This window comes from Argentina silus (assembly GCF_951799395.1).
Source record: "Argentina silus genome assembly, chromosome: Y".
In the NCBI taxonomy this organism is placed as follows: Eukaryota; Metazoa; Chordata; class Actinopteri; order Argentiniformes; family Argentinidae; genus Argentina; species Argentina silus.
This window is the reverse complement of record NC_139654.1, coordinates 51,609,326-51,621,059: the sequence shown is the minus strand read 5'-3', so window position 1 is coordinate 51,621,059 and position 11,734 is coordinate 51,609,326. Positions and strand designations below refer to the sequence as shown.

General features: G+C 43.5%; 1 protein-coding gene across 1 annotated transcript; it reads right to left on the bottom strand.

The window, feature by feature from the left end:
* Nucleotides 1-631: 631 nt before the first annotated feature.
* On the bottom strand, nt 632-11,248 carry LOC310824179 (uncharacterized protein; the record flags this gene model as incomplete). Its single annotated transcript, XM_083696991.1, has 4 exons — nt 11,153-11,248; nt 4,557-5,008; nt 2,244-2,600; nt 632-660 (listed from the first exon to the last, which is right to left on the bottom strand). The coding sequence occupies exons 2-4, from the start codon at nt 4,912-4,914 to the stop codon at nt 632-634; spliced, it is 744 nt and encodes a 247-aa protein (XP_083553117.1). The 5' UTR covers nt 4,915-5,008; nt 11,153-11,248.
* Between the last annotated feature and the right edge of the window lie 486 nt (nt 11,249-11,734).

Here is an 11,734-nt window from a genome sequence, read left to right as displayed (position 1 = left end):
TGTCAGCAGTAACATCATCAATTAAGACAAGTTAGCCAGTTCTTGTGGTAGCTATACATGGCCAAATCATAGCACCCCCTGTGTCACAGATGAGGTGGTATGCTGTAAATCTTGGGCAGGTTGCATGTCTGCGTGGCTCCAGTTTCATAACTTCATAAAACACACATGCCGGTTTACATTCTCAGTAGCCTACAGACAGACAGACACACCTTACGTCATGATACTATCCTCTCTCTGCTCTGATCTTTAAAAACACAACTTTAATTAAAGCAGTCATACCCCATCGCCAGGGAGGGAGTGTGAAGGTAGAGAGTACAGTGGTTCATTCTGTTGGCTGTCTGGAGTATCTGAGGTAGATGAGTAGACCAAGACAGACTGACAGGCCTCAGTATCCAGAATAGATACACAATAGAGTATTCTGTCCTTACAAGCAAATGTACATACTGTCAGTGTTTGACTTGGGATGAAAGAGGTACAGGAACTATTCATCTTATATGAGAGGATTTGTTCTAAACACCCGAGGAACAGAGTAGATACATTTCTGATATGATATGGATGCAAAGCCATGTGTGTAGCAACAACCTCTAGTTCCATTGCGTTCAGGAGAACGGTGGAAGACTTGGGAAAGGGACTAGAAGGCCAGCAGAAGCATGTCTGCTACTGAGGAGTATGAAGAGAGTGACAGAGATCTGTGCCTGAGCTTGATTTTATCTTGTTTTTGTTTTGCAATATTTGCCCAAAATGTAAACCTGTGCAAAGAGCTATTTATATATATTTCTACAGCTGAAAGTAAAGTGAAGTGAGGAAATGCCCCCTATTGGTAGTACTGTAAGTGAACAGAGAATCTTCTCTGCCCCCTGCTGTACAGATGAACACATTGCAGCTAAAATGTAAGTTGGTTATCACAAACCAATCATCAGTGGACTTGCTACCAAACTATTAGATGCTAATAAACCATTGTCAACTTCAGTGGGGTGGAGGTTAGGTGAAGGATTAGGATGAAGCAGTTGTATGCACTTGTATGTGTATTCTCTGGTGTGTCTTTAGGCTGCTAGAGCGATTGAAAGTCTTCCCGCACTGGGAGCAGAGGTATGGCCTCTCTCCTGTGTGTATTCTCTGATGTGTCTTTAGGCTGCTAGAGCGATTGAAAGTCTTCCCGCACTGGGAGCAGTGGTATGGCTTCTATCCTGTGTGTATTCTCTGGTGTGTTTGCAAGGCTCCTGCCTTGTTGAAACTTTTCCCACAGTGGGAGCAGTGGTATGGTCTCTCTCCAGTGTGTATTCTCTGGTGTCTCTTTAGGTCTCCTGCCATAGTGAAACTCTTCCCACACTGGGAGCAGTGATAGGGCCTCTCTCCTGTGTGTATTCTCTGATGTGTCTTTAGGCTGCTAGAGTGATTGAAAGTCTTCCCACACTGGGAGCAGTGGTATGGCTTCTCTCCTGTGTGTATTCTCTGATGTGCCTTCAGGGATCCTGCCTGGTTGAAAGTCTTCCCACACTGGGAGCAGTGGTATGGCTTCTCTCCTGTGTGTATTCTCTGGTGTGTTTGCAAGGCTCCTGCCTGGTTGAAACTCTTCCCACACTGGGAGCAGTGGTATGGCTTCTCTCCTGTGTGTATTCTCTGGTGTGTTTGCAAGGCTCCTGCCAAATTGAAACTTTTCCCACAGTGGGAGCAGTGGTATGGTCTCTCTCCAGTGTGTATTCTCTGGTGTGTCTTTAGGGATCCTGTCTTGTTGAAAGTCTTCCCACACTGGGAGCAGTGATGGGGCCTCTCTCCTGTGTGTATTCTCTGATGTGTCTTTAGGTTGCTAGAGTGATTGAAAGTCTTCCCACACTGGGAGCAGTGGTATGGCTTCTCTCCTGTGTGTATTCTCTGGTGTGTCTTTAGGGATCCTGTCTTGTTGAAAGTCTTCCCACACTGGGAGCAGTGATGGGGCCTCTCTCCTGTGTGTATTCTCTGATGTGCCTTTAGGGATCCTGTCTTGTTGAAATGCTTCCCACACTGAGAGCAGTGATATGGCCTCTCTCCTGTGTGAATTCTCTGGTGTGTTTGCAAGGCTCCTGCCTGACTGAAACTTTTCCAACAGTGGGAGCAGTGGTATGGTCTCTCTCCAGTGTGTATTCTCTGGTGTGTCTTTAGGGATCCTGCAATAGTGAAACTCTTCCCACAATGGGAGCAGTGATATGGCCTCTCTCCTGTGTGTATTCTCTGATGCACTTTTAGGTCTCCTGGATGACTGAAACTCTTCCCGCACTGGGAGCAGTGGTGTGGCCTCTCTCCTGTGTGTATTCTCTGATGTGTCTTTAGGTGCCCCACATCCCTGAAACTCTTCTCACAGTGCGAGCATTGGTATGGCTTCTCTCCTGTGTGTATTCTCTGATGCCTCTTTAGGTTACTCATATGACCAAAACTCTTTCCACACTGAAGGCAAGGGTGAGTCTCCTCTCCTCTGTGAGTCAAATCCTCTTGCTCATAGAAACTACTGAAGTAGTCCATGCACTGGTGATTCTTCTGTCTTAAGCTCCTCTGCCTGTGTTGTTTATGGTTTCCTGATGCGGTGGAGCTGGGCTCGCTGTCTAAGCCTTGGTTGGAGCTCTCTCCTGTAAGAATAGGAACATATACAGGATTAGAAAAGATGAGAACAAGTAGTGCTTCCACAGGCTCACCAGTGTCAGAAGTAACACATCTGGGGTCTGCAGAAACTGTGGGAACTTGAGGTTGTCAGAGTGTGTTGATATTACAACAAATGCAAATGAGTACCTCATCCAGTGTTTCCACTGGCCCCTCACTGCAAGATATTTACCCCCGCTGCTGTGGGACTTCTAGAATAAAAACTTAAAAATGGAGGTACGCAACAACATATAGTCTCTCTGCACTCTGACGGAGTGTCAACCACTCACGTTGCTAGTAGACTATAGGTGAGAGCGCAAATGCAGACACAGTTGAGTGATAGTGGGACAAGACCAGGTTTGAGCAGCGACAATAATGTAGAGAGATAGCTAGCTAGCACTAAGCTACACACTTTTTTCCACAAAACTTCCCCTTTACCATTTATTGGCGACTATGTTGTTGAATAGCTAGATGACAGTTATTTTCAATGTGACTATGCTAGATCACACAGTTCCTCAAGGTAATATTTAGCAATCAGTTTAAATGATGATACAAGCTGGGTCTAGCTAACATTAGTCAAATAAAATCTGCTTCATTTAACTTTCAGATGAGTTTGTAAAAGTATTTTTTACAGAAGAGAAAGATTGCCCCTGATGATGAAGAAGCGAAGAATAGTCAGGTAGGGAGAAGGCTCTGGGCTCTTGAAAATGCCCCTGTAATTTTGAAGGCGTACAAAGAAATGATGCCATCTAAAATATGTAGTGGTAAGTTGGCGAGTTGCTAAGGCATTGTAATGTCCCTAATAAAATACTTGAGAAAACGATCCTACTGATTTCTTTATCAAGTGTGTTTACTTTACTAGAAAGGTACGGCAAAGGCGAGTGCAGCAAGGGAGAGAGGAAAGTGGAGGAAGAGGGCAGAAGGGGAGGAAAGAGGAGGAGTAGAGGAGAGAGGAGGAGAGGAGATCTTCCAAGGCTTTAGCCATGGCTCTACATGTTGAGTCTATTCAGCATCACACCATGTGTCTTTAACGGCAGTAAATATATGCTGTAAATATATAGTGTAATATGAATTCAAGTCTCATCTAAATTGACATTCACCCAAACCAGTAGGGGGGCTATGTCAGCATGTGTGCACGCCCCTCCAACCCCCGCTACCGCCTAATCAATGTTCCATGATTAATGATTGTGTTAAGGCATATGTATTATAGGCCTACCTAAGACTCCGTTGCTCAACAGTTGTATTTTCATGATCAATTTTGTTTGAATGAATGAACAACTCCTGTGGAGAAATCATAGGAAAAACAAAAATAAATATACAAATACAGTGCCTTCAGAAAGTATTCAGACCCCTTCACTTTTTCCACATTTTGTTGTGTTATAGACTCAATTTAAAATTGATTAAATTAAAAGAATTTGCCATCAATCCACACACAATACCCCAGAATGACAAAACGAAAACACAGTTCCAGCCACTTTCTTTGCTATCACTTGAATTCATTGTTGCAAACACAATTATGGATATGAGATTATTAAGATATATTAGATTATTAAGTTATATTATATATTAAGATTTCCATTCAGGGATTATTTTTGGCCACTTGGTTATAGACCAATTTTGTAGAGTGACTGAGAGGATGTCCCATGCTTTTTCCTCCCCACCATTCAACTTTGAAGATTTTTATAAATCTCCTGTGGTGGATGTCTAGGTTTTGCAAAGGGTCTGAATACTTATGTACATGAGGTATTTCTGCATTTCTGCGATTTTAATAAATTTACTGACATTTCTAAAAATCTGTTTTCGCTTTGTCATTCTGGGGTATTGTGTGTGGATTGATGGCAAATTATTTTAATTTAATCCATTTTAAATTTAGTCTATAACACAACAAAATGTGGAAAAAGTGAAGGGGTCTGAATACTTTCCGAAGGTACTGTACATAATCTCACCTTCTTTCTCCTCCACTTCATCTTCTCCTTGCTCTTCTTTCATTATCACATCTTTATCCTCCGCTTCCTCTTCCTCCACCATCACATCCTTCTTTTCTTCTGCGTCTTCTCCTTCCTCCTCTTTCATATCTTCCTCCACCACTTCATATCCTCTTCCCTCTTCTTTCACCATCACATCTTCCTTCTCTTCCTCCTCTCTTCCTCCTCTCTTCCTCCTCTCTTCCACTTCCTCCTCCTCCTCCTCCTCTTCTTTCACCATCACATCTTTCTCCTTCACTTCCTTTCCTCCTTCCTCCTCTTTCACTACCACATTGAGTTCCAGTGTTTGACTGCAGTATTCCAGCTTCACTGCCACCATCTCTGGACCCCAAGGTGTGGTTTTCTGGACTGAAGAACCACAGCAACAACTCTGTGGACGGGTTCAGAAATAGTAGCTGGGCTGTGAGGTGGATCTGTAGTGTAAACAAATGAAGCACAAACAGTCACGGGTAAATTTCACAAACTGTACCAAAAAACCTAATCAGACTCTTAACTCGCTATTCTGCTAGCTATGCTAGCCTGTGGACAAGGGTATTAAAACATATAGGACATAATGAATTGTTATGGGAATACAATAAAATAAAATATAGACTATACATAAAATATTTGTATATTTTGACTAACACTTATGGAGACTCAAATAGTTCCTTCACGCAAACCTATGGAGCAAGTTGCCAGTCAACTGTTTGTTTGCCCGCGGAGCCAGTCTGAGAAATATTACTAGCTTACCTAATCATTTTCAAACTGTATAGATACTGTAAATTTAACTTGCATGGTTAAACCAATTCAAGAGTGAGATTTTCCAAATGGGGGTAGTTTTATTGTTTTACTTGAGAGTAGCCATGTATTGAGTAAATCTGGACGGATTTTTTGGAACTATTTGAAGCCTCCAGTAATTCCATTGGCACCACTCTTTTAAAATACCACTCTAAGGAGATGTATTTCATGTAAACAAGCGCAAAGCATGTGCAAATTCGGGGCGGAAAAGCACTGTTTTGTTGTCAGCACACCAGAGAACGTATATACAGTGGGGGAAATAATTATTTGATCCCCTGCTGATTTTGTTAGTTTGCCCGATTACAAAGAAATGAGTGGTCTATCATTTTTATGGTACTTTTATTTTAACAAATAGACACAGAATATCAACAAAGAAGTCCAGAAAAAACACATTATATAAAGTTATAAATTCATTTGCATTCGATCGAAGGAAATAAGTATTTGATCCCCTACAAACCAGCAAGAATTCTGGCTCATACAGACCGGTTATATGCCCATGAGGCACACAGATTAGTCCTGTCACTTTAGGAAAAGTACTCCTAATCTCTGCTTGTTATGGGTATAAAAGACACCTGTCAATAGAATCAATCTCTTCCATTCCAACCTCTCCACCACCATGGGCAAGACTAAAGAACATTCAAAGGACATCAGGGTAAGAGTTGTAGACCTGCACAAGGCTGGAATGGGCTACAAGACCATCAGCAAGAAGCTTGGTTAGAAGGAGACAACTGTTCTACATCTGTTCTACATCTCTGGTACCACTCTACTTGGGAGCACAAAGATGTTTGAGATGTATGGTCGCAGTAAACAGCCAGCAACATTTTCAATTCAAAACTCACCTCGCAACTCACATTCTGGAAGTGTTGAGGAGTAGAGTGGCACCAGAGATGTATTGAAATCTTAAAATTATTTTGAAGCACTTTTATTTTGAAGCCACGAAAACAGCGATAAGCGAAACTGAAAGTCATAATGGAGCTAGCTGGAGTTTATTGGAGCTCAGAGAACACAGGCGTGTTCTCAGATAGTAGCCTTAGTAGTCGTAGCCTTCTTCCGATCGGTGCAAATGTATTGTAACGAACGGCGGGGCAGAGTAGCTTGCCTTAAGCGGGTATCGAACTCGCAACCTTCCGCTTACAAACCGGCCGCGCTAGCCACAACACCAAGAGAGTTAACTCCCTTGGCGGAGCTGCTAACGGGCCTTACACAGGGTCGTTACAGTATGTAAATAAAAAAAAAAAAAAAACGCCCACGTTAAACTTGTTTAAGCATTTACAAATACTAAATACTTATTTAAATCAATTGTCCCCAACCACACTTTCTATTGGTTTTTCAAACCATCACTCAAATAAGTGCCAACCCTTGTTTTATCGTTAGGATTAACGATAAACGATAAACGATTAACGATTCACACAGCTCCGGAATCAAAAACGAATGAACCCAATATTATATGATTGTCTTCGCCAAAGTCTCATCGACAACAAACTGAAAACCGCTAACATATCCCGTTTGGGGCTTTTTTTATTTTAGAAATAATGTATCAGACGTGGGAGTGTGAACGAGAGGGAGAGCTAGCCAGGCTGCAACCGTGTTAGGCGGAGCGGAGTATTTTTGTACTACTGTCTGATGGCAAACTGCAATAATTTTTGACAAAACACTATCTAGCTTGCTACTTCTGTTCAATAGCAAGCTTGGAGTGTCAGACATTTCGTCGATAAACTACGACAAAGGTTATTTTATGAGCCATGAACAAGGCATGAATAAAGGCACATAAGAGTAGCTATATGTTTGTGCACAGGCGTGTGCGTGCGTGCGTGTGTGTGTGTGTGTGAAGGAGTCTCTGGGAGGAGAGAGACGAGTTTGACAGAGATAACTTTTGAACGTGGTAGATACTCAGATGCTGCTAGGGAAGTTTACAAGGATTTAGTGACTACCATGGGGGTTAGTTTAACCAAATCATCAGAAGTGGTCAACAGGTTGTTTTGGAGAAGTTTTAAGGGTCCAAGATGGGCATACTTTCAAGCTGTATGCAAAATATTCCAATGTTCATGCAGGATTGTGTAGACACGTACCTCTGCCATCGTACTTGAAGTTCATATTGCAATCTGGACGCAAAAGCGTTTCCTGCTGGCAACATCACTACTGCATCCCTCTCCCAACAATCATGCTTTACCGCTATAGCCTATATATGTGCAGTAGGTTAGTTTTTTATTTATAAATATATATATATAGCAGTAAAGCATGACTGTTGATAAAAAATGGTCACAATTTTATGAGATTATCTGTCATTAAAAGCTTAGTTTGAGCAGGTTTCAGCTATTACAATATGGGTAAAAGTAATAAACATCATTTGTTCCTTAACTAAATAATAGTATATAGTTGCTTATATTCTGGCCAGAGGGAGCTGACTCAGCGCTCCAGCAGCGTTTTGGAAACACTGACTGGGGTGTGTTTGCCACTCAGGCCACCCATGACTCCCACACGGACATTGATTCATATGCCTCCTCTGTTTTGGACTACATCAATTCCAACATCAACAGTGTCACCACACTCAAGCAGATCACCACTTTCCCTAATCAGAAGCCATGGATGAACAGTGAGGTCCGACTCCTGCTGAAGGCACACGACATTGCCTTCAGATCAGGGGATGCTCGGGCCTATAGCTCATCCAGGGCTAATCTGCAGAGGGGCATCAAAAAGGCCAAGCACAACCACAAGCTGAGGATAGAGGATCACTTCAGGAACAACTCTGACCCCCGACGCATGTGGCAGGGCATCCAGGCCATCACAGACTACAAACCAACTAACACCCCACCCCTCTCCGTTGACGCCTCCCTCCCTGATGAGCTGAACCACTTCTACGGCCGCTTTGACAGGGACAACAAGGAGGTGGCCATCAAGGCTGTGCTCCCTGCGGATCACCAGCCCCTCACTCTCTCCCACCGACGTGTGTGCGGCACTGAGCAGGACTAACGCACGCAAGGCTGCTGGTCCTGATGGGATCCCCGGACGCGTCCTCAGGGCCTGCGCTGTGCAGCTGACTAAGGTTTGGACTGACATATTCAACCTGTCCCTAGCCCAAGCAGCTGTCCCCGCGTGCTTCAAAACCACCTCCATCGTGCCGGTGCCAAAACACTCCACTGCAACGAGCTTAAATGACTTCCGACCAGTGGCACTCACGCCCATCATCATGAAGTGCTTCGAGAGGCTGGTCTTAGCTCAACTCAAGACCTGCCTACCACCCACACTGGACCCCTTTCAATTCGCCTACCGGCAGAACAGGAGTACAGAGGATGCCATTTCAACGGCACTTCACTCCGCCCTGTCCCACCTCGACAAGACTAACTCTTATGTGAGAATGCTGTTCATTGACTTCAGTTCAGCATTCAACACCATCATCCCCTCCAAACTGATCTCCAAACTCAGGCAACTGGGCATCAACTCCTCCCTCTGCAACTGGATTCTGGACTTCCTAACCAACAGGCCGCAGTCTGTTAGGCTTCACAACCACACCTCTTCAACCCTCACCCTGAACACTGGCGTTCCACAAGGCTGTGTGCTGAGCCCCCTCCTTTACTCCCTCTTCACCTACGACTGCACACCTGTACATGGCTCAAACACCATTGTTAAGTTTGCAGACGACACAACAGTGATCGGTCTCATCAGCAACAACGATGAGTCGGCCTACAGGGAGGAGGTCCAGCACCTAACAGTGTGGTGCAACGACAATAACCTGGCTCTCAACACCAGGAAGACCAAAGAACTCATTGTGGACTTCAGGAAGTCTAAAGCTGGCGCACACACCCCCATCCTCATCAACGGGACTGAGGTGGAGCGAGTCACCAGCTTCAAGTTTCTGGGTGTCCACATCTCTGAGGACCCCTCCTGGACCCTCGACACCTCCACCCTGATAAAGAAGGCTCACCAGCGTCTCTTCTTCCTGAGGAGACTAAAGAAGGTCCATCTGTCTCCTCAGATCCTGGTGAACTTCTACCGCTGCACCATCGAGAGTATCCTTACCAACTGTGTCACAGTATGGTATGGCAACTGCTCGGCATCGGACCGGAAAGCACTGCAGAGGGTGGTGAAAACTGCCCAACGCATCACCGGTTCCTCACTCCCCTCCATCGAGGCTGTCCAGGGCAAACGATGCTTGCGTAAGGCACGCAGCATCGTCAAGGACATTTCTCACCCCAACCATAGACTTTTCACCTCACTCCCCTCCGGGAGGCGCTACAGGTCTCTCCGCACCCGAACCAGCAGGTTCAGAGGCAGCTTCTTCCCTGCGGCTGTCACCCTACTGAACTTGAACACTGCACCTACCTGACAACCTACCAACCCCTGCAACCCCTGCAACCCCCCCCCCCACCCACCCACCCACCCGGACAATTGCACTATTACTCCCCTCCCCTGCTCTTACTCAATACCACTGCTCTTCTGTACATATCTGTCCATACTGTTCATAATGCACATAATGCACATATCCTTATATTTTCTTTAATACTACTGCACATACTGTACATACCTGTTTATACTGTTTATACGGCATTCCATATTTATATTTATTCTGCTATCTACCTCATGTTACTGTTAATACATATATACTGCTAGACTGCATTACCTATACAGCTCATATGCTGCTACACTGTTCATACTGTAACTATTTATTCTGCTATAATGCTACTGCTTACTCATATACTGCTTATACTGCACTGCTTATATTATACTGCACTACTTACTGCTCATATATTGCACTACCTGTAAATACTGTTCATTGCACTTTCTGCTATTTTGCACTTCTGGTTAGACGCTAACTGCATTTCGTTGTCTCTGTACTTGTACTCTGCACAATGACAATAAAGTTGAATCTAATCTAATATTGACTAATAAGAGCTCATGACTAACTTTACATGGCCATATGGGAACAAATGCTCTTGAAGAAGATACATAGGATAGGAGACGATAACAGCTTGATAAATAGTATCAATGTTTTCCATTCATTTCAACGAGACTGCTTTACTCCAACCTCCTCCACCGCTAGGTTGTAAAGGTGGTTTTCGGGTACTATTTAACGTAAATGAAAGCTAATCAAACATGTTATGGGCAACACATATTTGAAGTCTGTTCATTTTATTGTATATATATTTATATATTTCGATCTATATTGTCGGAATGACCGAACAGTTGTATTGACAATGGGCAACTGACCTGGATATCGGGAAGAAAACAGGAAGCGTAACGTGAAATCAAAATCATTACGTTATTGTTAAATACCCAAATATATCATGTTTTACAGTTAAGATGTTGTCTGATGTCTCAGAAATCGTCGATCATAATACGGACTGTTCCACGCGGTTCATTTCATCCAGATAAAACTGCAGGACATACTGGCCGAACATACTGGCCGGACATACTGGCCACGCGGTTCATTTCATCCAGATAAAACTGCAGGACATACTGGCCGAACATACTGGCCACGCGGTTCATTTCATCCAGATAAAACTGCAGGACATACTGGCCGAACATACTGGCCGGACATACTGGCCACGCGGTTCATTTCATCCAGATAAAACTGCAGGACATACTGGCCGAACATACTGGCCACGCGGTTCATTTCATCCAGATAAAACTGCAGGACATACTGGCCGAACATACTGGCCGGACATACTGGCCACGCGGTTCATTTCATCCAGATAAAACTGCAGGACATACTGGCCGAGCCATTGACATTTGAGGAATGAAACATCTGCCTGCATTAGACATACGGACCATGTTTTCCTTACCTGCGCTCATGCAATATTCACCGACCATCGACGTTTATAAAATTGTTATGATCAACCTGGTCAACTTCATCACGATCAGAGAAAGTTCAAGCAGATTTATGGGAACTTCCGGTTTTAAAAAAACTTCAAATTAAAAGATCGAAAAAAACATGTCTATCAAAACGTTGATATCGATATATTGTTATATATTGACAGTTGTTTCATTGATATTGATACAGTAATCATAATATATTAATTGCAAAAGAAAGAAAAAATAACAAGACATTTTTATCTGCACACATTGGGATATACAGAAAAACTGTTGGGTGTCTTAATATGTCGACTCAGCACAGTTCCTCGTAACCAAATCCACTGATTTTGAGAACATGGAGATGTCAGGGATTTCTGCTGGCTCTAATCCCATCCACAGGGCTGTGTTGGTATCTCCGCTGCGGTGACATTGTAAATATTTAACTAGCTCAGGGAATGCTGAATGATAGAAAATCAGGTCAAATCAGATGGTTGATGTTCAGAACCCAGTTAATTGTACAGTTTAGTACAATAAATGTTTTATATTGTAGTCTACTATAGACAGTGCTTGCA